This window comes from Argiope bruennichi, chromosome X1, assembly GCF_947563725.1.
Source record: "Argiope bruennichi chromosome X1, qqArgBrue1.1, whole genome shotgun sequence".
Lineage (NCBI taxonomy): Eukaryota > Metazoa > Arthropoda > Arachnida > Araneae > Araneidae > Argiope > Argiope bruennichi.
Genome location: NC_079162.1, coordinates 98134694 through 98162095, shown reverse-complemented (window position 1 = coordinate 98162095; position 27402 = coordinate 98134694). Strand labels below are relative to the sequence as shown.

At 30.6% G+C, this 27402-nt stretch overlaps 1 protein-coding gene across 2 annotated transcripts in view; it reads right to left on the bottom strand.

Moving 5' to 3' along the window:
* Positions 1-5443: 5443 nt before the first annotated feature.
* Positions 5444-27402, bottom strand: part of LOC129958229 (zinc finger protein 26-like) — a 32895-nt gene continuing 10936 nt past the window's right edge. For both annotated transcript variants that reach the window (XM_056070517.1, XM_056070518.1), the window contains exon 4: positions 5444-12636. In XM_056070517.1, coding sequence (XP_055926492.1) covers positions 10761-12113 — 1353 coding nt within the window. In that variant the 5' untranslated portion in view covers positions 12114-12636 and the 3' untranslated portion in view covers positions 5444-10760. The remainder of the gene's footprint in view (positions 12637-27402) is intronic.

Here is a 27402-nt window from a genome sequence, read left to right as displayed (position 1 = left end):
ATATTTTAATCCTGCTCCGATATTTCTGGCTGGGGGCTGTTGTTTTCATCGATGAAACCACAAACAGCTGGCGAATTGGTTCTCAATATTTGAGGGATCTAAGTTTGATATCTAAGTGAGATTTCGGTGCGTTTCGAAATGTAACATTGCGAAATTGTTCCATTTGTGGTTTGGATAGTGAAAAAATTCCAGAAGAGACTCCTGGTAAAAAAAAGGGACTAAAGTTGTCAGATGTGGGGGGAACAGCTCTTGTCATTTAAATCATTGAAAATGACGCTACAAACCTGAAAGCATTCACACCTGCTGTGTGCAAAGTCTTCTACTTATTCAAACATAAGTTTTCAGCTGTCCAAATACACTTCTGCAAATACAAAGAATAAGAAATTTTCTAAATGTTTCTAATGTGGTGCTGCTCATCACCCTGCTAAATGCAAAGTATAAATCTGAGAAATGGCATGTATGTTCAAAAACTGGTCATATATAGTCTTCATGAATAAAAGCAAAAGCAAATCTACAAAAAGATCGAAATCATGGAATGCGATTCTGACTTTGCAATCTATAAATCAAATTTCAAGCATGAAAAATTCCATTACTCCTATTCTTGCTAGATATAGAATTCGAGAATGCTTCTGATGTTCTCTAAGCATCAGAAATTCGAATAAATTAAAATTTACATCGAACTGAAACTATGCCATCATCAACAAGAGTGAAAAATTACAATGAAGAGAATACCTCAACAGTAGGAGAGTCCTCATATAAGGGCAGTGCAACAATCAATTTCATGTTACCACTAATTACAGTGAAAGATGATTAGCTCTCATTGAAAAAAAGTGGTTACCAGTATTCAAGTTAAACTGGAATGAGATATTTTCAGAAAGAGAAAAATTCATATGCAATTCAAAACATGACAGAAATTACTATCAACCTCCGAAAGTTAAATTTAGTTTTAATTAAATAAAAATTACTCAAGATTTTGAGATTTTCTGTAATATTTTCTAAAAATATTGTCCCACAAAATTTATTTTAACATTATGAAAAAAAAAAAAATCTTTTTGTTGATATCAACTTAATTGGCATGCAATTATATCAAATTTTTAACAAATGTTTTTAAATATATTTTCATGATTGGTGGCAGTTTTCATTGTTGTATTGAAAATCAAATTAATTTCATTATCATTTAATTGAATCTTTTTTTAAAAATTATTTTTCAAGCTATTTTTATTATTTAATTAATGTATACAATTCCAAATTATATTTTCACTCGCCACCTTTTTAATATTATACTCTTTTTGAAATATGTTTTTCAATTCAAGCTGACCAAAGGAAGGGATTTTTAATTTACTTGATAAATTTTGGACCATTAAATATTTTTTTGTATCAATTTCAAATTTATATTTTAGGTAACCACATAAAAGGTATTTGCTTTTCGTCCTTTTATTGTATATTTTCTGTTTCATTTGAATTTCCTAATTATTATAATTTGGCTTTCTTTTCTTTTCAACATCTCAATTAAGGAAAATAAAATGAAAAATATTTTTACTCTTCATAAAATGTATTATTTGAAAATTTCTAACAGTTTGTCTTTTAAATGATATTTTTGACATTTTTCTTGCTATTGCTATTTAAGGTTATTTTTCTTAGCTTTTCAAAACATCATATTTTACTTGTATTCAATAAGTAAAATAATGGTTAGGTCTGCAGCATATTTCACTTTTTTTTTTTTTTTTTTTTTTGTTCAGTTAACCAGATACAAACATTTAATTCAAAATGCTTAGCATTCAATGCTTTACTTTGAAAGTAAACTAAGAAAAATGGACAGCAATTTTATATAAATTTCAACTGTTATTTAATTTATATTTTTCATTCTTACGAAACATTTAAGATAAATGCATTTCTTATGAACTGTTTAACAGAAAGATAGTCAGTATTCCAATCTGATGTCCAAAAGTGGCCAATTAGTAACATATCTCTACTAATAATAAAGATTAATGTGGTTGTGTCAGTGTGTTTGATATATCATTAAATCTAGCGCTATCAAATTTGGCAAATATTTACTTTTGAAGGTGAAAAAATGCATCGTTGAGTGATTCTTTTTTAATGAAAAAGCGCAATTTTAGACTTCATCTGCAATAACCCCCAAAATATTACAGCAGAACATGATTTTTATACAGCTAAAAACTAAATTAAAAAAAGTGTTTTTATTGATACCAGTTTAATAACTGGGCAACTTTTCTCTGAATTTAGCTAATTTTTTAAAAAATATATTTTTGATCATCAAAAGATTACACTTACACACTGTAATTTAAATTTTCATTGCTCCATCCACTATTTAATCGCTTGACTTTTTTCCATTGTTGAAAGTTAAGGAAGACAGGTTCTGTTTAATATCTGTATAGTTTACATGACAAATATAAAAATGAATTTATAGCATCATGAGAATTAAGAACCAGAACCAGATAATAACTTTTTTGAATTCTGTCATAGCATGCGACTTGACTCAATTAAGATGGTTCACAATGAACAGAGCATATGTGAGGCTATTAATAATAACAAAAAATATTAAATTAATTTCTGTCACACGTTGATGTTTAAAAATAATTTTGTAAGGGAATCATGAATATCAAGTTATGTATAAGAGATTTAACTGAAAGTAAATATCATTATTCCAGGTGAATCACTTGGTTAACAAATGCAGCTAATTAAAAATACAAATAGAAGCTACTATAGACAGATTAATGACTCATAAAATAAACTTGAGAATGTAGCATATGTGTTAACATGTTCCTACATAGTGTTATATCTTTGTCTTGAATTTGGAACAGTAAAATGATGTGTAGCTGCAGTTTGTTCCAGGATTCAGAAACGTTTATGATAACTTTATTTTTATTAATTAAAAAATTCTCAAAATAACAATATAATTCCAAAATGGTCATATACTAGTAAAACACTGATCAAAATATTATTCAATCATAAATTTGTATTTATATCTTACATTTCCAATAATAAGTCTAACACATGCATTCTGTAATTCATAATACATATATTTATAACAAAATTTTAGATTAGGAATTGAATAGGAAGAACAAAATTTTAGATATACTTATTGATATTTATTCAATATATTTATAATAAGTAAAATTCACATGCATTTATGTCTCATATTCTAGTGTTATTTACATTTATCAAACATTAAAAATTTGTGATAATTTCAAATGCATTCATTGCTCATAACTTATATACATTAATTGAAGGCAAATACAGTAAGTTCTTTGCTTGCTAATTCTCCATTCAATTTTCAACAATTTTAAGCTATTACCAAAAATCAAATAGCTAAAAAATTATTATACAAGAGATTAGAAGCTATCATAAACAGTCATGATCATGTTTACTTTCAATCCTTTAGAAAATATAACGATTTGCATTTCTTTCTAGTAAATTTATTAGTTGTGAATTTAATTTGTTGTTTACAGTATTTTTCATCAATATACCTAATTAAGGTCTTAATTTTGGAAATAAATAATTGCTGAATGGGTTCTAGAAGTTCCATAAAATCAATATATTACGTACGGCTCGTTTTGTAAGAAGATAATAAGCCGAAGTAATAAGGTAAAAACAGGCTCTACTAGTCATGCCAAAAGAGGAAAGTCCTTGGTCTGGGCAAAGTTGACTCAGCGTTTCATTCCTTCAGTGGGTGGATAAAATGAGAACAAAGCATGCTTGGAAACTAAACACTGGGGGTTCCGCGTTAGGCTGACCACCTAACCGGGACATATGTCTTGCACCCTAAGGCCCTCGGTCAAGAAAGCAGATATGGGCACTGTAGGCCTTGGTCCACATATGCTGTCGTGCCACTGAGTTTAGTTTACAATCATTAAATGCTAAATTTTTACGGGCATTAAAACTTGTTGAATAACATACGTCCTTTAATTAATTCAATCATATATCGGAAATATTTTTACATATATGTTCACTGAAAGTGAAATGTCTAAAAAAAATGTGCGTTAAGCCATGCAGAAACGTTGTACCTTATTTGTTACAGATTACGTCCATTAGCTCCATAAAAATGATGGCTGAAAAATTTGCGGAAGTAGAAGAAATTGATGTCTAAATACTTGAATTGGCAAAAATGAAAGAATAAAAAAAAAATTCTTTGTAATGTTTTTTGTTAATGATTTGTACCATGATAACAAAATTTCTTTGTGTTTTATTTCACCCGAGTCCATGATTTTGTGTGACTTACAATTAAAGAGCATGAGAGGTAATATATTCCCCCACCTTTAATATATAGATTGTGTCTTGATAAATTCTAGATAATAAATAAAGATTAATTTTTTTTCTCTATGTAAATATAAACTTTCCTTTAATATGGTATTACTTCAAATAATGTTAAACTGCTGCTTGCTTTTCCCCCTCCTTAAAAGCATATTCCACTATAACTAGCACATGAGAGCTATTCGCTCTCATGTGCTAGTTATTTCCTCCTATCTTAAATATACATTCAGGAGAAAAAACACAATTTTTTTTTCCAGATTTGAGTGGCATTTTGATTAATATTAATACATATTTTTCTGGAATATTTATAATACTTATTAACTACATGCTAACAGCATACAAACAGAATTGAATTAAAAAACAAAAACAAATAGAAAATTTAACATATAGTTACAGACGAAACACCAAAGATTGAGTCACCGTTATGTACAAGCACATGGGTCATAACAATATTTACAAGGTGATGCACAGAAAAATATAAATTTTACATAAGACAGAATATGTAGACAATCTAGAAATGCCAGCACGCTTCTATCAAATATTACATACACAATGAATAAATTGCCTAAAAGTTTTAAAATTCAAATTAATTCATACATTAATTATCATCTGAATTAACATAATCATTCTCCTGAATAATAATTTCACCAAAAAGTTGTGAACACATGGTTGCAACAATAAAGGGGAAATGAAATTTCTGTTCAATTATAGTATTTAACTTCTACGATTATTCTTTTTTGTAGATCAAGTGAAACATAATTATAACTCAAAATTAGTTACACACAAAAATGTAAAGGAGTTTCAAAACGTTGTAGTATGAAAATATTTGAAATCGACGGTATCAGCAATGTATTGAATGTAACAATTTCAACAACACATAATTTCCATATAGAACACAAGGCTAAAAACATTACCATGTTAGAAAAGCGTCCTATTGTTTTGAAATATGATAAGGAATTAGTTTAGCATTTTTACTCATTTTTTTTCATACATTTTTACTCAGTTGCTATTAAAATTTACACATTTATTACGGTCAGTCTAGTGTTTTGTTGCACACTGTTTTGTAATGGAAAAACATTGTTACAAAATTGTGTTTTAAGTGAAATTTAAACATTTAAAAATGAAAGGCAGAAAGTAAAATTAATATAACAAAAACGGATTTCTTTTTAGATTTTAACCCTGCTGTTCTGTTCGTATTTACTACACGTATGTAGCGTTCGGGTCAATATGACCCGATTCAGAAAACTAACATTTCTTGCAATAAATGACAGGTGCCATTTAAGAAATAGTTTAAACAATAGTAATGTAAGTTTAAAAATAGATCTGATAATAAAAAGCATCTATAAAAATAAGAGAAAAATATTTGAAATTGAAACTTACAATAATAATATAAAGCACCTACAAAAAATAACAGAAAAAGATTCGAAATTGAAACTTACCTTTATTTACAATTTGAACAGTAATATCTTACATGAGATTTGCAATTATAGCATAACATATTAGTTTTGTTGTCATCGCATGATGGACAATGCTTGCACCTTGCACGTTTGATACACACTGAAGAATTCTCAGCAAATCCCGATAGTACGTTTTCCTTTTTCTCTGAATTCATTTTCACTATTTTTATTGAGCCCTCACTTTTTGGTAGATTCTAGCCTTGCTTCAATGTGTGGAAAAATGAGTGATTTTCCAAGTTCTTTCAAAAATAGCCTTCGTTTAATCAATTCGTTTTCGCTCTATTCACTATGTATTGAAGTCCATAGAACAAATGCATTGTACCCAGAAGTATCAAGCATGTTATAGAATACTATCATGGGCCACCAGCGATTTGGTTTTCTTTTACAAGTGTACGAGCTTAAAAATTGATCAAGAGTATCCACAGCTGCTTTAGTTGAATTTTAATCTAAAATAATTAATTTTTTTTTGTCAGGTCTGTTGCTAACTTCTTTGTCATGATGCAAAGTGTTCATAAGAATAAATTCATGCGCTTTTTTTAGGATGCAATTTACAACTGTTGTGTCTTCTGTAAAATAAAATAATTAGCTGCGAACTTCTTTGTTTGGTATATTTTCAGGAAGCTCTGATTTATTTTTTCTAATGGTGCCAAGCATAGTCATTCTCCGTTTTAGAAGAAGTCCTAAATTGTAAGATGTGAAAAAATTATCACATATAATATTGTGCCCCGAATACCCATAAGTAAGATCATACACTACTCGCATTCCGTGATTTTTTTTTTCTGGCTTTAACCCTTATTCTTTTCTAGTGTAAATTTGTGTTTTCAGTACATACGAAGTTTTACTGCTACATAGTCTATATTTTGATCCCATATTTAGATGGCTTACTTGGTATACACAGTTAGAAAGGATATTGAACATGAAATCCTAATAATTGTTCATTTACAGTAATATTTTCATTCGGATTATATAATTTTGGTAGAGTTTCTATCCACTTTTCTCAGATATCTCGCACTGCAGCTAATTTATCAAAATTTCTTCTTTCTTGACGAGTGGATTTATTATCAAAACGAATAACACTCGACATGATGCAAAATGCTTCAAGGGACATTGTCGCACGAAGTATATTTCTGCCAGTTTCTTTATCCCATAAGTTTTTTGTTGATTTTCCACTCCTCCATATGATCCAGCTAACAATATTAAGCCTATAAATGCTTGAAAAGTTTTACTTTCGATATAGTCCCACTTTTGACCATAAACCTTTTCACCTTCAATGTTAGTCATTTTTATGATTTCGCCTTCAATTGTAGAATTGAATACTACTTCAAATGCATTTTTTACATCTGCTATCCTTGCCGTTGCATATCTTATGACTCCTGGAGTAGTTTTTATAATATTAGCAGCTGTTGATTGAGAAGAATGTGCAGATGATCCAACTTCCACTTTATTTCACGATTCTTGGACTGAATACTTTCTTTATAGTTCATTTGCTGTATATCGGTATCAAAATCGTTGTCAGAAATTTCACTCTCAATTTCATCACTTGTGTGATTTTCATACTGGGATACTTCTAGGGATTACAATATAGGACAAAATACCTATCTTCGGTATTTTTTAGATCTTAATACCGGGATACCAGTATTAGAAACTTTAGAAAAAGAAAGAAAACACAGGTGTTTCTTTGTTTTACTTGCCAGTTTTATTAGAGTTTAAATATCACAAAAAATAATTTGTAACTTATAAATTATAACATATAATCACAAAAAAGTAAAGAAACATCTTATTTATTTAAATCACAAAAAAATGTAAATATCACTATTCAGTCTGTGGTACCGTTACAAATTTTTGAAATGTGATCTTAAAAAACATAATGCATTAATTGTACTGTCATTAAGCCTGGAACATAATCTTGTGCAAAAATTTCCAGCTGTCGAAAACGCTCTTTCGGCATCTACGCTAGTTGGTGGTACTGTTAGCAATGAATGCGCGATATACTTTTTCCAAGTATTTACCTCTAAATTCCTCATCTTTAAATAAATCGATTTCTTGTCGGATGGTTTTGGATATAGCTGATTTCTGTATTGCATTTTGGTTTGTTGAAATTTTTTATCGCTAATTCTAATTTTTGTTCAACAGACAATTCCTTTTCACTATCGGCATTTGTGCCATCATAATCTTTGATAACTGCACCAAATTCTTCAATGTGGATAAGTTTGTGGGTAAAAAAAATTAAGAAAATTTTCTATAAACTTGATCAGAATTGAATTGGTTAGTCTCTTTTCTTATTTTTCATTTCCATTTTTAAAATCATTATAGTTATGTAAATATCGTAAGACATTTTCTATTTCGGTATGCCTTTCTTCTGCGCGATTTTTCATTGTAATATATAATTCTTCAAATAGTGACGTGTGCTGTTCTTTCAGTGACTGCAACATGAAATTTATTGTTGCATTAACTGTTAATAAATTAGAATCTCTCCGACATAATGCCTCAACAGCCAGTTTTATTGGAAGTAGAGCTGATACAGTTCTGGATATTAAGTCGAATTCACTACCTGAAAAATTAATTTGCAGGTTTAAGTTTATTGCTTTTTGGATTGGATTTCTCAGTTTCAAAAATCATTCCATCATTATGAGTAAATTGTTCAGTGTTTTAGAATCTGATATTAACATGTATTCTGTTTTATTTTCAGTTAGTATATATTTTTGCAATATGACATTTTTTGTAGGAGAACGTTTAAATACCTTAACATATTTTCGAACTTTATAATGGGAACTTTCTTGATGGGTTACTATTTCATCCTCATTAACAATTACATTTTCATTATCTTCATTGTCAGTATCACTCTCACTCTCTTCAAAGTCGGAATCCGAAGTTTCTACATCCACAGTATTTGGATTCTTCTGTTCATAATTTTTTTGGTATAATACATCTATTACTCTTAACTGAATTCCATGTGCACAGCACAATTGCTGATTTGTACTAATCAACTTTCCAACTTTTTTCATAACTGTTGCTTTATCAGTCGTTATGGATACAATATCTTCTTTTAGGGATAATCCATGTTCCGCTAATTTAGATTTAAGCATTTCCACACATTTTTCGGCTGGCATACTTCCTGAGACGTGTGTAAGTCTTACATTCCATTTTTTTTTTCTTTCTGAATCAATAATTATATTTAAACAGCGTATAAAACAGAAATTTTTCATAATGTAATGTTTATGTCCCTTATATTAAAAATTGATCTGAAATATTTTATTGTGCATTAGTACCTTTTCCCTTCTGTATTACTAATTATCTGTAATGTGTAAGTCTCATAAAACCGCGAATCTTCATTGTTAAATATAAACATCTCCTCATTTCATCTTTCCTCTCACCCCAATTTTGCCGAATTAAACCCATCCTAACGCATGCGCAAAAGCGCGGAGTGTTTTATAATCCGTCGTCAAACAGTATTTTATCACTTCTCTTGATTGTACGATGCAACTTTGTATTCACAATCTAATTAATTTCGCCCGTTAGGTAGGCATAAAAACAAAAACGTATATTATTTTGCTATATTGGCGATCGCTGAACATATAGTGGAGACAATTTCAAAAATTTCTAGTAAATATCGAAAAAAACGGTATTTAAACTTGCGAATACCGGTATTACAAAATTGTACAAATGGCTCAAATTACTGGTATTCGGTATCCCGATATTGCAATCCCAAGATACTTCTTCTTCGCTGTCAGAAGTTAAATTATTAGTTTAGCTAAATCACTTTTTTTTTCTCTCACATTCACAGGCACAACTCTTTTGTAAGTACATCAGAAAATGAAAAACAGCAGAAAAAAAAAAACGATGCAATAAGAGCAAATAGTTAGGCCTCTTGCAAATCGCATCAACTTTTTGACCTCGCATGCGCTCTTTTGTCATGTGACTAAACACATACGTCAATGAAACAGGTTTCGAAATTAGAGAAACTATTGTTATTCATTTCTTTTGAATTATTCCAAAGAAAAGTGAACAAGTATGAGTAAATATAAACGATTTCTTTGCATTGGGTCATATTGACACGAACGATACATGAGGTATAAATTGAAAAATATTCTTTCGAAATACAAATAAACATAAATCTCTCTAAGAGTACATATTCAAATTATTTATCAAAGATGTCAAGAAATTTCATGAAAATATCCCTGTACTATATATTTTTTAATGAACGTATAAATTTTGTTTTAGGTCATATAGATCGGAACAGAACAGCATCATTAAAATAATGTCAGAATATCTTCACCCCACAATAAAAAGCTTCGAAGTTACTGAGGGAAAATATTAAAAACAACCAAAATTTAGTTTTTGAATCACATATTCATGGACATTATAGAAAGCATTGCAATCGACAATTAATATTATTTTAACTTAACATTATATCATCATGTCTGAATAAAAAGTAAACATATAACAAAAATTATGATAATAATAATTCATCTAATCATATACAATCATTCATAAACAAATCGGTCAACTTATATAAAGGTTGATTTAATAATTAAAAATAAATGAAGAAAACATAAATTGTAACAAAAGAAAATACTTTCACATAAACAGTACTTAAATGGAAGGAAACTTTTGAGTTTACAAGAATCTGCAGTAAAATGTAAAAGCTTATTGACTAGTTAAATATATTTTTATGCATACATATATTTTTTATTTACTAATTTGATTTATCATAAGATTAAATAAAAAGCCAAAAAAATAAATTTAAACAATTTACAAAACATAATTTTTCAAAAGTACTTTTGGAAACATTCAGATATAACAAAATTTATTTTCTTATCAAACATTAACCCAGAAAACTACTGAAATGCATAAAATGTATCAATGGCTATTTGGCATAATTTCCCATATGTATGCCTCCACATAAGATTACAGAGAAAACATTTTACTTTAAATACCAGATGTAAAAGGCTTTTCTTTTGATTGCATACGTAAATCTGTCTGTAAATGATGCTAAGAATATGCATAATTGCATATATCATATGAATACAGTTACTCTTTTGTATGTGAGGATAAATGTATTTTTAAATACCACTGGCAAGAAAATGATTTGTTACAGACTTCACAAGCAAATGGCTTCTCTTCTGCATGTGTCAATAAATGTATTTTTAAATATGCCTTGCTAGAAAATGATTTGTTGCATACTTCACATGCAAATGGTTTTTCATCTGTATGTGTCTGTAAATGCTTTTTTAAATAAGATTGCCGAGAAAATGTTTTATTACACAAATCACATGCATATGGCTTTTCATTCGTATGCGTTTGTAAATGGAAATTTAAATTCGACTTAGTAGAAAATGCTCTATTACAAATGTCACATGCAAATGGCTTCTCTTTTGTATGCATCAGTAAATGTACTTTTAAATTCTGGTGTTGAGAAAAAGCTTTATAGCATATGTCACATGCAAAAGGCTTCTCTTTTGTATGTACTCGTAAATGAACTATTAAATATGACTTAGAAGAAAATTCTCTATTGCAAAAGTCACAGGCATAAAGTTTCTTTTGATGCGGCCGTAAATGTGATTTTAAATTCGATTTATCAGGAAATGTTTTATTGGTAGTGTCACATGTAAACGGTTTCTCCTTTACATGCGTCTGTAAATGTGTTTTTAATTCCCAATTATGAAAAAATGTTCTATCACACACATTACATGAAAATGGTTTTTCTTTTGTGTACTTCCTTACATGTCTTAATAAATCTGACTTCCGAGAAAAAGTTCCATGACAAATTTCACATGCAAAAGGTTTCTCTTTCTTATGTGTCCGCAAATGTCCGTTTAAATATGACTTAATAGAAAATGCTTTACCACAAATATTACATATAAACGGTTTCTCACTCGTATGTGTCAGAAAATGTCTTTTTAAATCTGTATTCCGAGAAAAGGTTTTTTCACATAAGACACATGAATAACGTTTATCTTTCTTATCCAAGGATATAGGAGTATTTAAACTTTGTTCCTGAGGAAAAGATTTTAAGTAAATATTGCAAGCAGCAAGTTCATCTTTCTTATGCTTCTGTAAATGTGTTTTTAAATTCGATTTAGTAGAATATAATTTATTACAAATGTCACATGCAAACGATTTCTCGTTTGTAGTATGCGTCAGAAAATGTCGTTTTAAGTCTGAATTCCGAGAAAAAGATTTTTCACATAAGTCACATGAATAACGCTTATCCCCTTTATGCGTGCATATAGGTGTCTTTAAATTTTGCACCTGAGGAAAAGATTTACTGCAAATATCGCATGCATATGATTTCTCTTGCGAATGTAACAGAAAATGCTCTCTTAGAGTTTCTTGTTGAGAAAACTCTTGCTTGCATAAATAACATATATATAACTTTTCCATTTTTGTAAGTAATTAAAAAGAAGTCTTTTTAAAAGAATTTGTTCCACAAAAATTCTATTTCATTGGTCTCAAGCACGAAACTTTCCTTCTGTATCAGTTTTCCACCGAAATTTTGACAGTGACTAATTTTCTTGTGATACATACATTGCATGAATAAAAAGATTTTTTTTTAAAAAAATTGGTATGTAATAAAAATATCCCTCACCACATGAAACACAAGCATAAAATTACTGTTTTGTGCATACCTATAAAAATATTCACTATTTTATACATATAAGTCGTAACAGTAAATCATAAATTGCAAACTATCAAAACATCTACCAATTCTTTTCAATTTCATAGGAATTGATTCAGACAAAGATATGTTGTATGATGGAATCCAGATATCTAGATGTTGGAGTAATCTCACCTTCTTATCATTGTTCGATTTTATCGGTAGGGTGTGATGACTTGGTAGCTTTTTTCGATACTGAGACACACTTCCCTTACTTAACATTCATCAATGTTCTTCACACTTCAAAATCTAAATAACAAAATAATTAATGCAATTTTACACTCAGAAAAAATGGAAAATGTAAATATATTCAAAAATTGAAACAGAACCATAATGCTTAATAGTAACAACTACTACGACCTATTAAGTGAAATAACTTTTTATATGTGGCATTTAAAATAGTATATACCAATTTTGGAAAGCAGCATTTCTGCAACAACAACAACAAAAAATTATTTTCGATATTTTTTTTATGGACCAGATTCTCTCCAGTAGCTCTCGTATTAGCATTCCGTTTACCCCCCCTTCCAAACTCCAATTTATACAAACATCTATATAAAAACGTGCCTACTAGATCTAGCTTACTAAAAGTATTAAAAACATTTTTTTTTTTTGAAATCTCTTAAGATTTTTTTAGCAATATTTATTAATAAAAGTAATAATTATTTGAAAAAAAGTATAATTATAAAATTATTAAAGTATAATTATTTGAAAAGTAATAATTATCTGGGATCATACAAAAGAAAAGATAAAACACAGGAGGTTTCCGAGATTAGGAAATACTTTAAAATCAATAATTTGTTATACATCAATGATTTGAAATCAGGATATTTGCCATGAAACCAGAATTTCTTGACACTATATAATAAAACCCATACCACTAGATAGAGTTGTAAATGGTGAAACGATGTGATAACAGGATACAAGGTTTGGTTAAGTAACAGTTTATATATATGTTCAACTTATAGTCATCCATTATAATCATAAAGATTGCCTTCAGATGAGCAACCACACAATTCATAGCAATATGTGAAATTCCTATTGTTATGCGAAACATAATATTGAGTCTTTTGCTGCACAGCATATCCAATACTGCAATGAAAACCTCTTGAAACAAAACCTTTGTCAACGCTGGCAATAGCAGCAGTTATAAGCATTTTCAAAACAGTAATGGTCAAATACCATGCAGTTATCTGAGATAAGATGGATTAAAGTAATAAAGATATAAGTGATATTTATTTTAAAATATCTAGTACTAAATAGAGTATCAATACTAATTTTAGGTATATTATTTGTGTCAATATTTAGTATAATATGAAGCGAAAAATATGAGTCGGCACAACTAATTTGAAATTTTTTACAGTTTCATTTTCAAAAAAATGCAATTGAACTGCTTGCAAATTCAGGTATGTACACATCATATGATTTAGAAACTTAATTTTTTTAAGTTAATGGGCTAAATGGGCAGCATTCCAAGGGTGCCACTGATATATGGGTGCCTAATAATTCAACATTCCATTTTTATTTTAATTTTTAACCAAAAAATATAATTTTATATATGTTAATAGTAAAAACATGATTAGGGCTTTAATCAGTCGACCATCGATTTTACAATTTTTCATCCACATATGTATCAATTCCGAAATATTCATACCGAGATAATCAGAAATGATGCATGTAATAAAAGACCTGTATTACAAATGATAAAGCCGATAACTGCATTATAAAGTAATGCATCAGATTTAGCTCTTTAATAACTTTTAAGAATGCTATATCAAACAAAATGGATTTTTGAATATTAAGTGGATATTTAGGTACTTTTTGTTGGCTCATTAGCATTCAAATTCGTAGGTCATTAGCATTCAATTCATTCTTATGGTTCTGTTCTAGCACCAAATTATTTTATCTCGGTGCGCTACAATACAATTAAAAAGTTTATTGATGTTTCAAAACTATTTTTTAAATTAATTAAATGAAGTAATTTAGTGTAATTTAGGAAAAAACAATTGATTATGAGAAAAGAAAACTTTAAATATCAAATGCAAGAAATGGGAGGGAGGAGAAGAAAAATGAAAGTAAACAATGTTGTGAATGAAGGTAATAATGCAAAAATATAATAGCTAGACAGACTCTAAGAAATGTATATTTGAATGTGATAATTAAGAAGTATTGAATAATGGTAACTTTATTAATAGTGTTGTAATAGAAGTAAGTGCACTATAATAGAAGCACCCAAGACATACATTTTTTCCCCATCTTCAATCACCATTAACAGCTTAACAACAGTAAATAAAGTATGGCATAATTTTATGTTTTAAAAATTGGTATGAACACATTAATGCTTTAATGTCTATGATACCTGGTAAATTAATGCACAAACACGCTCCCCAATCTATGCCACTGTAATGAACATAAAAACGCAACAACTATAAGAATAATATACTATATATAAGAATGTAATAACATAATGGATCATGGGTGGAAATAAACAACAGAAAGGAAAATCAACAGATTTTAAAGGAATATGTTAACAGACAACAGGCCAAAAAGCTCGGAGTAGAAGACAAAGTTTTGCCAAGTTACTTAGTAAATATAAAGGAGATGTCACCTCTATCTTGTTCCAGAAAAAGATATTGAATGGGTGGTTGCAGAAAAAATTTGTCAAGTATTTTCTTCCATTGATTTTATAAGGGAGTATTTTATATTTAGGCAGCGATTTTTTTGTAGTTTAAATTAAGCTACATTTTCTATCTATTATTCATTAGTTCATTTATATATTTGTTATATAATCTGATAAATAATACTTTTTATGCATTAGTACGTTTTTATTTTTAATACATTATTTTCATTTATCTGTAGATGATGCAGAGACAGCGACAGAATGTTGAAGACGGGGCAGGACAAGAGAAGTTCGACTGGGGGACAGGCACGATTTCTCTAATTTAACTTCAAAATAACTCATAATAATTCATTTTACATCTAATTAAAGTCAATTAATAGCTTACTGAAATTCTTCACTCTCTTAATTTTCTTTTTTATTCAGATATTGACAATAATTTTTCTCTCATTGTCAAAACTTTGCTAGAATATTGATGAAAAAAATTTCTCAGTTCCTTTTACTGAGTATTAAAAGATTGTCAATATTTTGTATTAGAATCTTGAGATTTAATAGCCAGAGTTCGAATTCTAGGAAAAATATGGTTATATTTCATTCCAGATTTTAGTTTATAGATCAAAACACAGGCTGTAGCCATAAATCACCTTAATTTGATGTAGCATGGTTAGGGAAATATTTAGTCGGACTTGAATAAGGAATGCGTTTTTAACTAGTTTGAATTTGATTCGAATTTAACAAAATTCTTAATCTTCTGGATCTTTTTTAATACTTATAAAATATTTGAATTATAACAAAAATGAACTAATCGAACAAGGTTACAGCAATTTATAAATGCATAATATTGGATAATAACATGTATAAAATAAATTTTAATAAAATGAACTCAAAAATCGAAGAAAGAGAAAACACGAAAAAGATAAATCGTATATATATTCTTATAAAACCACTCATATTCAGAAAGAAAGAAAAGAATATTATTTATCTTGGACAGCAGTACCTCGAAGAATATTAGAACTTCCATCGTCTTCAAGTGAGGAACTTATAATGAAATAATTTCCTACGGATTCTTTTATTTTATCACTCCCACTTCTTAGACCGGAACTACCTGATTTTGCTGTATTAATTCAGGAGTTTTGGTCTCATATGTCTTTTAGCGTAATAAGTATCAAAGTATGACAAACAATGTATTCAACTTTGTATACAGGGTGATAAAAAAATAACAGGTGTTTGGAGCCCTGTAGCGTGTAATGTACTAGACGAAATAAAACAAAATTTGGACACTATACACATCAAAGTACGCGGTTTCGATTTGTTAAAAAAATAGTAGCATAAAACGCCGATGAAATCCTGGTGCGGCAGCGCATAATGTGTGAAAAAAGAATATATAAACTGCCAATGGAGATAGTAAATAACAACATACCAAATACCAATGAAAAACGTTTATTATAGCAATTTACAAATTTGGCTCAATGTGACCACCATCCTGATGTTCCAATAATTTCATGAGGTGCACGCGGTTTTCGACAGTGGCTCGCAGCATATCGGCATTTATTTGTCTGACATGTAACGTTATTTGATCTTTTAAAGTAGGAATGCCAGGAACATGTCCTTGATAAACAACGCCTTTCAAGTATCCCCACAACCGAAAGTCACCAAGATTCAGAAAAGTGTTATCAGTGAATGGATGATATAAGGATAAAATGTCAAAATCTTACGCAATATTTTCTGCACCATCGAGAACGGGATATTTATTAGTCGTGATATTAAACGACCACTGCTGGTACCCTGCTTATTAGTTATCACCTGATCCATAACGGCGATTGCAACTTTTTCAACTTGTTCCTACTTGACACCGTTACGTCCTTGGCCTGGTTGCACACCAAAAATTCCTGTTGTTTCAAATATTTTAACCATTCTTCGTAAGTTAGTTATGGTCAACGGTCCTCTACGTAACCGTTTTAACCGCCGGTATTCATGAAATGCAGTACTGGCATTTTCATCCCATTGGTAAAACAGTTTGACTAATAAGGCACGTTCATGTAGTGACAACGCCATCGACGGGAGAATTCTTGCATCGATCCCGCAACCCTTCCTTTTATCCTCGGTATCGTGTCACAAAGTACCCTTATAAGCAAATTACATAATAAAGTTTTCGATCGCAGCGTCAGAATTTTCCCTATCGGAGTTTTCTGTTTTTTTTTTTTTTTTTCTTTTTGACAAATTGAAACCGCATACTTTAATGTGTATGGTGGCCAAATTTTGTTATATTTCGTCCAGTACATAATACGCTTCAGGGCTCCGAACACCTCCTGTTATTTCTTGATCACCCTGTAGATTACGCTTGAAAGATATACAATGCTAAATGAAGGAATATAATGGAGGTTATATAAAATGAATGTAGAAACTAAATTCAAACCGTTTTATAAAAGGAAACAGATAATTAATAAAAAAAGTTTGATATTTTCGCCAAAAATCGGTTTTTTTTAGTGTAGAAGTCTATTTGAAAGAATTTTTAAATAAGGATTGCAACAACGAGCAGGAATTAAGCTCTCTTTTGGGTCTGAAGCGAATAAGTTCGCGTGCACGAACAAAAATTTACTACTTTCGGACACGAAAAATATAGAAGGCAGGAAAGACACGATGACGATACGATTAAAAGGCTGGAGAAAATATTTTTTAAATATATATACAGACTCATTCTCTTATTTTATGCTTAGTAAGATATGAAAACTGCATATGTGAAAAATGAATTGCTTAAACATTAGATTCCCCATGTACTATTTTATATGTGTATATTTAGATTTAAAAACTAATGAATTTTATTCAAAAACAATTAGATCTTGAATATGGGCTCTTCTATCTTCATTTTTAGGCATGTGTCCTTATTGTTAAATACTTTTTCCCCCTGGGAACTATTGCAAGCTAATGACATCTCACTACTTTTTTTCTCAACTGTATGTATTGGTTTTTCTTAATGTGTTATATAAGAATATTCTATGAGTAACTATTTTAATCATTATCCTTTATTCAAATACTATTCAAAATTTAGATGCACTTGCAATTAATTATATAGTTTTGGTTGCGAAGAGTACACTGAATGTAGAATCTTGAAAATGTAAGCATTTACTACATGGAAAAGCTTTTTTAGTGTAGTTAAAAAGATAGAATATCACATAATTTTTTTTTTTGTCAATTGAAATGGGTAATATTTTATTAGTTAAATAAATGAAACTTAATAAGTTAAAACTGCAAAAAAAAAAAAAAATCAATGAATAAACCTTATTTACAATTACACAATTTACTTACTATTGATTTATAGTGAATTCACATAATTTGGCTATCGCAAAGCAATTTATCCTAGCATATCGACAATAATTGCCTATATTTTATTATATTTATTTTAACCATTAACCAGATTTTTGTCAGAGAATTATCATAATAAAATAAGCATAACAGATTAAAAAAATTTGTAAATTTATTGGCGAGGAAGTAAAAATTGGATGAATAAAATGACATTCTTTTCTGAATTATTTAATGAATTCTATTAGGAATTCGATAAGGAAAAACAAACCTATCACCCTATTCATGTATAATATAAATGCTTCACTTTTTCTAATAATTTTATCGATAGGCGATAAAAATAGTGGATGAAAATTAAAAACTTCATTTTTCATAAATTTTAATGATATCATAGTCGGAAAACAATAGGCGAAAATGTGACATCTTATTCATTTGCCACTTAGTCGGTTATTCTGTCAAAAGTACAGCAAATTATAAGCTGAATGAATGTTTGAATCAGACTTCTGAAAATCTGCCAAGTTAACAGTGTCAACATCCATCGCAATGACTTCTCAGTGTGTGACCAAAAATTGTCGGCAAAATGCAACAACCAATTGATTTGCAATCCTATCGACTATTTTGCCAAATGCAATCATTCTATTGACTTAAACAGTTACTTCGATATTTCGACTGTATTCAACATACTAACTTCGAAATGGTTTTGAAATTATCATATTCATTAACGCCGAACTCTCCACAATTGTTCCGAAGAGGTTACTTTTAACAACTAAATTTTCAATTTATTGCTGACGGAGGGGCAATTGCCTCTCCTGCTGACGCCACCTCTGAGATTAGATTACAGAAGGATTTCAAAGTAATTATATTATGTATTCATCACGTCATATTCACTTTCTGCTATTCTTTGGCAATTTGTGGATCCAGTTAAACAAAGTATTATTATACAAAAAAAGACAATTTTTATAAAAGTGACATTATGCTGTTGGTAAAGTCGGATTGTTCGCATATATATAAGATAATTAAAACATTTTATTATAATAACTAACCAGATAGTTTTAATTTTAAAATCGCCACATTATACACCCTACACCAAGTTCTTGTCTTTCCCAAGTTACTGTCTGAATGGCACCGTCAACAGAGATACGTACAAGAAAATTTTGCAAGAGCTACATAAAAGATTTGATATATCCAATATAAAAAAGGAGGGCACATTGAACATTTGTGATGCTTGTATTTAAATCCTTGATGGCACACTTCTAGAAGCATCTCTTCGTCGCAAGCTGTGACGAGGCGATCTGATTGATCTGTCATTACGCCATCGTATAATATCCGATGTAAAAGACGCTTCTGCGTAGTTCTGGTTTGTGTGGCTTTAATTGTGTTTGTCTCTGCGCTTTGTGTTTAATAAAGTTATTTTAATTTGTAAAAAATGACCATATCTATTTCCTATAACTTGCATAAGATATTTGCAGAACCTTAGGTTACAGTTGTAACATTTTAGTGGCGTCCACGACAGGACTGTGTTATTGGAAATAGTTAGATTTAGTCATGGATCTTAAAGCACAAAAAGGCACAGAGACTAGTACTTAGGATTGCATTTACCTTAAGCGCAAACAAGATAGAAAGTGAACTTAAGAATGATGTAGTAGATTTAAAGAACATTTCATTTCTACAAGTGCAATTGAAAGATAAATATTTGAGATTAGAAGCTGCTTAAGAAGCAATATCTGGAACACTGCTGCAGCTAGGAGATGACGGAGAGGAATTCGAGTCTGATTTCACTGATGCAGAATGCTACCGTGAAAGATATTTAGAATACAATACCCTCATCGATAAGAAGTTGAAAGAGATAGTCATTTCAGAGGAGCCAGGTACATGAAGAAAGTTCAAGCTACCAAATCTAGAACTGAAAAAATTCAACGAAGATGCGAAGGAGTTCCTTTCATTTTGAAGCCAGTTTCAGAAAATTCACGACGATCGGAGTATCCCGGATGAAGACAAGATGCAGTATCTTGTGGCTTCAGTCGAACTGAAATCGAAAGCTGAGGGGCTAAGTTCTTATTTTTCCGGCTATCGCTACTAATTATCCTAAAGCAGTGGCTCAGCTGAAAGAGCGGTTCGGAAGGGAAGATCTCCTTGTCCAGATTTATGTTCGAGATCTTCTGACAATGGTTATAAAGAATGCTGTGTTTGGTAGAGCCAAAACAGATCTTTCAAGACTCTATGACGAGATGGAGGGAAAGCTGAGAGCCTTGGAGAGTCTAGGACGCACACAGAAAAAGTTCGGAGATTTCCTAGCTCCCCTGATTGAGAGCTGCCTACCCGAAGAAGTCCTTATGACGTGGGAAGGCACTTATTAGGCGACAACACCGACGAAAAGAACGCACGCTCCTTAGAGTCTCATGTCTTTTCTACGTCAAGAAGTGCAGGGTGAAGAGATGGTTGTATTATCAAGAACTGGATTTGCAGCGAATCAACTACCTGTAAAAAGGAATATGCATCCGCCCCTTAAAAATGAAACTAATGGAGATTAGGCGACATCGGCAGCCCTAGTAAGCTTAAATTCTACAGGTAATAAAGTGCTTTGTATTTTTTGTGATAAATCGCATTCCAGCCATAAATGTTTTTCTGCAAAAAAAAAAGTCTTTAGATGAGAAATTTAAAATATTGTCTAAAAAAAAAGGAGCCTGTTATACATGTTTAACTAAATCAAATCATATCAGTACGGAATGTGATTTAAAATCTAAACTAAAATGTCAATTCTGTACTTTATCTCATTATGAAATTAAGTGTTGTAAAAAACTTGATAAATCTTTAAGCGTTAAAAATTCTTCTACTATTTCTCTTTCTAACCAATGCGGCAGATATCGAAGTGTATTTACAAATGCTCTGTGCAATAGAACGAGGTCAAGGTGTAAAAGCGCGTAAAGATTCTTTCAGAATCAGCCAGTCAAGTATGCTATGCAAGCGAAAGATTAATTGCGCAATTAGAATTGGTTCCTCACAGATATGAAAACATAATAATAATTCACTAACTATTTTGGGGAATGCAAACGAAGCCTAAACAACATGGAGTTTATTCTATTGAGTTGAAAGCTTTGAAGGGTGATTACTCTTGTTGTTTTGAAGTGCTTTCGGAGGAAAAAATAGGCGGCTATGTTCCTAAAATTACGGAGCAGAGTATTATAAATAATGTAAGAGAAATGAAATTGGAGTTTTCGGATTCATTCAACGAAGATTTAGAAATTGATTTGTTAGTGGGCGCGAATGTATTTAACTGGGAAATCTTTTGAATTAGATTCTGGTTTAACTGTGATTGAGACGAGACGAGGAAATACAGTTATAGGAGTGCAGGATGAAGTGTGTCATATTGATAGAAATGTTATGACAACACTTGCAATGTATGTGGGAAATAATCAGTTAACTTATCTCTGGGATCTCAAAAATTTGGGCATTTCACATCCAACACGAGAGGAAAGCTAACAAAATTCTTATGAAGAAGCTTATAATGATTTCCAGCAGAAGTTAATAATTCTTCCAAGCGGAAGGTATGAGTTACGCTTCCGTGGACATATGATCCATCAAATTTACCCTGATAATAAAGGTTTAACTTGGGTTAAACATGAGAAAATAATTAAACGGGCTGAGAGCAATGGTTTTCTTCAGAGAATGTCAAAAGGTTTTTGAGGATTGGGAAAATTTGGGTATTATAGAACGCGTGCCAAAAGAGGAATTAAAAAATAAATGTCATTACTTGGGGCATAGAGCCGGCCTTCTCTATGAAGGCGCCCGGGTGCAAGAAGTCATTTGGGGCCCTAATTTTTTGTGAAGCCAATATTATATATATATATATATATATATATATATATATATATATATATATATATATATATATATATATATATATATATATATATATATATATATTATTAATGCATGTTTATTTAATGTGTGATTATGTTTTTCTAATACATTACATTCTAATACTTTAGTCAAAATTACAATTTTTTTTTCAATTTCTTTTTTGATGCTTAATATAACAAGTGCATTTAAGCGTTCTGAATACATGCTTGACCGAAGATAATTCTTTATTAATTTTAATTTTCTGAAAGAGCGTTCAGCACTTGCTATAGTAATTGGCAACGTAAAGAAAAGTTTTAATGCAGTTAATACATTTAGAAATAACACATTACAATTATTATTTAGTATGTATTGTAATATGTCTTGTGCATTATTTACATCTCTTTCATTCAAAATCAAATCCCGTAGTAAACAAATTTCCTGGATTAGGTTTTTTATCTACATCTTTGTTGTAAAACTTTACAAAGTTTTTGGATCATTTCTCTAATTCATGTTCATTCAGTGATTCATTTGAAATCAGAAATAATATTTGGTATACTTTAAAATTTATCTTGTATTAGTACAATAACAGTATCGATTACAGTGTTAAAAAAAATAACGCCTAAATTCCTCTACCGGGTTTGTTATAACTTCTGCTAATTCGGAATACAATCTTTTGCTCTTTCGAATTCGTTTTTCAAGAAAATTTTCTGAAATGTTCCAATTACGTGCTAGAGCTTTTGCTTCGTCTAAAAATGTGTTAAATTTTGGATTTCAGTTTAAATTTTATTAGCTAAATTGAGAGCCGGGTCAAGATGAATTGTTTTTGCTTGAAACAGTTCATTGATAGTGTTAATTTTGGACAATATTGAAAACTATACTATTAAACATAAAATAAATGCCATTTCTTGTATTGTATCCAATAAACTTTTAGCTTCGGATACCGCTGTATTATCGTTATTTGCATCAATAAATTCTTCTAGGGCATTACAAGTTTATTCAAACTGTGTATACACCGCTTTAACCGATTATATTTTGGCTTCCCAACGAGTGTCAAATTATGGCTTAAGAGTAATGTTTAAATGCTTTTGTAGAATTTCCCATCTTTTTGTAGATGCAGAAAATAATCAATATAAGCGTTGGAATACCCCCCAATTTTTTTTTTACTATATATACTGCTGGAAGCGGTATCAGAAATTAATAAATTAAAGAAGTGTGATAGACAAGGCACATAAATTGCATGCGAGTTTAGAGAAAGTATTTTAGAATGTACCCCTTTACATTTCCCTTTCATGTTGCTACCGTTGTCGTATGCTTGCCCTCTATAATTCATAATATCTAAATCAAGCTCGCTTAATATTTTCAAAAGAGTTTTTAACGGTCCTTATCCAGTCACATCAGTTACTTCAATAAACCTTATCAATGACTCATTTATATTTAACCTTCTATTTTCAAAATTTACATACCTATTAATGATTGAAGTTTGTTCCTTATGGGAATATCAGGAATACAATCTATTTGGATACTATAATACATGGCTGCAATTTATATCGTGTTTAGTTTTGTTAAGGACTTCATTTCCTAACGCAGAAATAATTTGTTCTTGTGACCTATGTGCTAAATGATGCACAATTCTAATGTGCTAAATGATGCACAATTCTATTTTTAGAATTTATTATTTTGTTTATATGATTCATTAGCACAGGGTCGCATTTACTTAATAATTCGATTAAATTTTTTAAAAATTCAATAATTAGGCGTATCTATTATTTCGTGGGTTCTTCGAAATGGAAGATTATTACACGCTAAAAATAGAATCACATCTGCAATTCTTTGAAATAGTAATTTGAGTTGTGCCGTTTCCTTACTTATATTCACTTGGTTTGTTTTATCAATAGTCGAACATAAATTTAGTCGTTTTAGTAATTATTTCCAAGCAATAAACGAATTAAAATGACAACTAGAACTCTCATGATCTTGGATTATAGTTGACAGCTTTCTCCAGTTATTATAGTCACCTTTAAATCGTGTAGTTTGGTCATTTTCCTCTTCTTTTGGAAAACAGTATACAATAAAAACAAAATACATAGTCTTGCGTTTTTAAATAAATTAACCAGCTACGAAGTTGGGTTTCACCATTTGGCATTTTTTAAAGTAGTACGTAGTGAAAAACGATCTATCATCAGCATTTTTAGCAAAAACTCATTTGTTTTGTACAGGTCCGATTTTAACACAAAACATTCTTACTTTATCAGTTATAATACTTAACTTTAAACCAGGATCATTTATACTCTCTTGATCATATTTGTCATTGCCATTTTCGTCATTATTTTCTGATTCTATCATATTTGTATAGACACACGGTTCTTCAACATATTTCTCCGTTTCAACATTTTTATTACAAGATTGTGTACTTTGTGCGGAACTTTCTTCCCCAGTTGAAGTTTGTATTTTAACTTCTGAAGTCGAAGCAATTTCTTTGCCAAGAAAACAGATCTACTCGTGACTTCTTGAAGTTTAGTTTCCTTCTTTTTTCTTTTCTGATAAATTTTCTTTTTTGACACCCAGAGGGATATATCCTTGGCATGGACATCGTTATATTTAACAGTATTAAGCAATTTATAGAATGAATTATCAAATTACTATATGCTATTATCTAGTAGGTGAGGTAAGTGACTGTAAATCTAATTACCGTAATTAACAATATTTTTCACATTTGTACTGGACTATAATATATACTTTAAACTTCGTATATTTCCAAATCTGTCGACTGCTCTATTTAAACTTCTTAATTGTTTTCATTCCGGTCGTGGCCGGTGAAGCAGTAATGCAATGTGCATTGCTAGGAGTTCATCATTTTATTTATCTTCGTTTTACTTTTTGTTTGAACATCTTAATATAAACAAACATATACAGATGCGCGCATAAAAAATATTACATTAGATGTAGAAAAAAGTTAATACCTGATGATTTGCAAGTCCATTTGAACCCAGCCTGAGCCTCGACTTCTGACCGCCACTTGCGCCCAGAAGTCGCGCCGCTCTGTCTTAACATGTGTGAAGGGGGTTTCCTTATTCATAAATGAAGTCCCCCCTTTTTATAGGTATCACTGCGATCATTGCCTAATAACGGCGTCAGTCGACACTCAGCCAGCCATGTGAAAACAAATTTGTATACTTTCAGAACGTGTAAACACTATTATTGTTCAGAACACTATTTTAATTTTAATCCGGTGGGGCCCCCCTCAGTCGCGGGTGCATGGCACCCCCCCCCCCAGATAGACGGCCCTGTTGGCGCATAGGTTCGTTATAAAACTTCTAAGTGAAACTACCAAATACCGTCTCTGTTTTGACGGGTCGGCTTGTGAAAAGGGTAAACCATCGTTAAAGCAATGTTTATATAAAGGTATACATTTTCTAGAAGTAATACTTGATATTTTAGACAGGTTTAGACTCTATCTCATAGGATTAAGTGCGGATATAGAGAAAGCTTTTTTAATATTATCAGTAGACCCAACAGATAGAGACTATCTTCGATTCATTTTTCCTAGTAAGGAAGGAGAATCGATGTATAGGCAATGCCGAATTGTTTTTGGTTTAAATTCTTCTCCTTTCCTATTAAGCGGATCCATAAAACATTTGTTGGATAACGACCCACCTGAATACAGTGATGTTGTAGAGAAATCGAAGTGTTCATTTTATGTTGACAATTGTTTATCTGGTGTATATAATGTAGATGAAGAAGAAAATTTCATCGATACAGCAAGACAGATAATGTCAAAAGATTGTTTTAACTTGCGAGGTTGGCAAAGTAATGTAGTGTGGCGAATTGGTATGCGCAAGAATAGAACCTGGGACCTTGTGGTTCGCAGCCCAGTAACATGACCATGATACAAAAGCAATTGCTCGTGTAGCTTAGCTGTTAACTGGCTTATAAGCTTTCACCACAGTAGCATGTAACTACGTTTCGCAACATACAGGAGATGCTTCAGTTTTGAGCATGTTATGGAATTTAGACAAAGATACTTTGAGATGTAACAAATTTAACAGAAAATCTTCATATGACACCATAGATTTAGATGTAAGTGAATTCTCTAGGTTTCAGAAAAAAATTAAGGTTTCGTAGAAAACTGATCCAGGATTTTAGATCACGTTTTGAGAAAGAGAATCTTGGTCAATTACGTCAAAAACGTCCGGGAACGGCGGATTATGATTTCAAAGTTGGTGATATCGTCATAATTGAAGAGCCATCCAAAAAACGAGTATTTTGGTCTTTAGAGAAAGTAATTAGTCTGTTTCCTGGTAGGGATGGTAAAGTCCATACCTTGAAATTAAAATATAAGAACTCTGAACTGATCCGACCAATTCAACGAGTTTGTCCACTTGAAGTACCATTTGTAAATTATGACGAAATTGTAAAATTCGATGGCGTTGCCACATCTAGTATTAATAAAGATAATGAAACATTGAATAGTCATGAAATCATTAAAAATAAAGTCACTAGATCAAGTAGACTAGTTAAGAAACCTGAAAGACTTGGATTGTTCAATGAGGTTATACATGCTTTTGAGTGATAGCAATGCACTCAAATGGGTGGTAGAATGTTGCGACGCCATTGCATTATTTCTCTTTGATCGCAACTATGACGTTATAGTCCTAACGACGAAGAGAAATTGAAGAAATGTGACGAGGGGATCTGATTGGTCTGTCATTATGTCATTGTATAATATCCGATGAAAAAGATGCTTCTGCGTAGTTCTGTTCTGTGTGGTGTTACTTGTGTTCTTGTTTGTCTCTGTGCTTTATGTTTAATAAAGTTATTTTCATTTGTAAAAAAATGAGCATATATATTTCCTATAACCTTGCATAAGATATTTGCAGAACCTTAGGTTATAGTTGTTACAGACTGTAAGGGCTATTAGGCTCACTTCCCAAATTTTGAAAAACGGATATATTTTATTGATTTGAATTAAATATCTATACCAGCAAAATAGAAAATATTATAATAAACTGAAATAAAATATTTAATAGTAGAATAATGCTCCAGACCACATGCGAGACTTCTACATTTCAGGTGACTATTAGTAGCTAGCTATTGCTAAATATCCAGTCAAAAATGGGCAAGATCTTAAGAGTCAAAACCTGTGGCAGAATATTAGATTCATTAATTCATCCCTAATCATTATTTTTATTCCATTCCCATCTATCTGCACATGTCTGAATTTTTTATATTTACAATTTGGAGGAAGAATTTAACTTCAG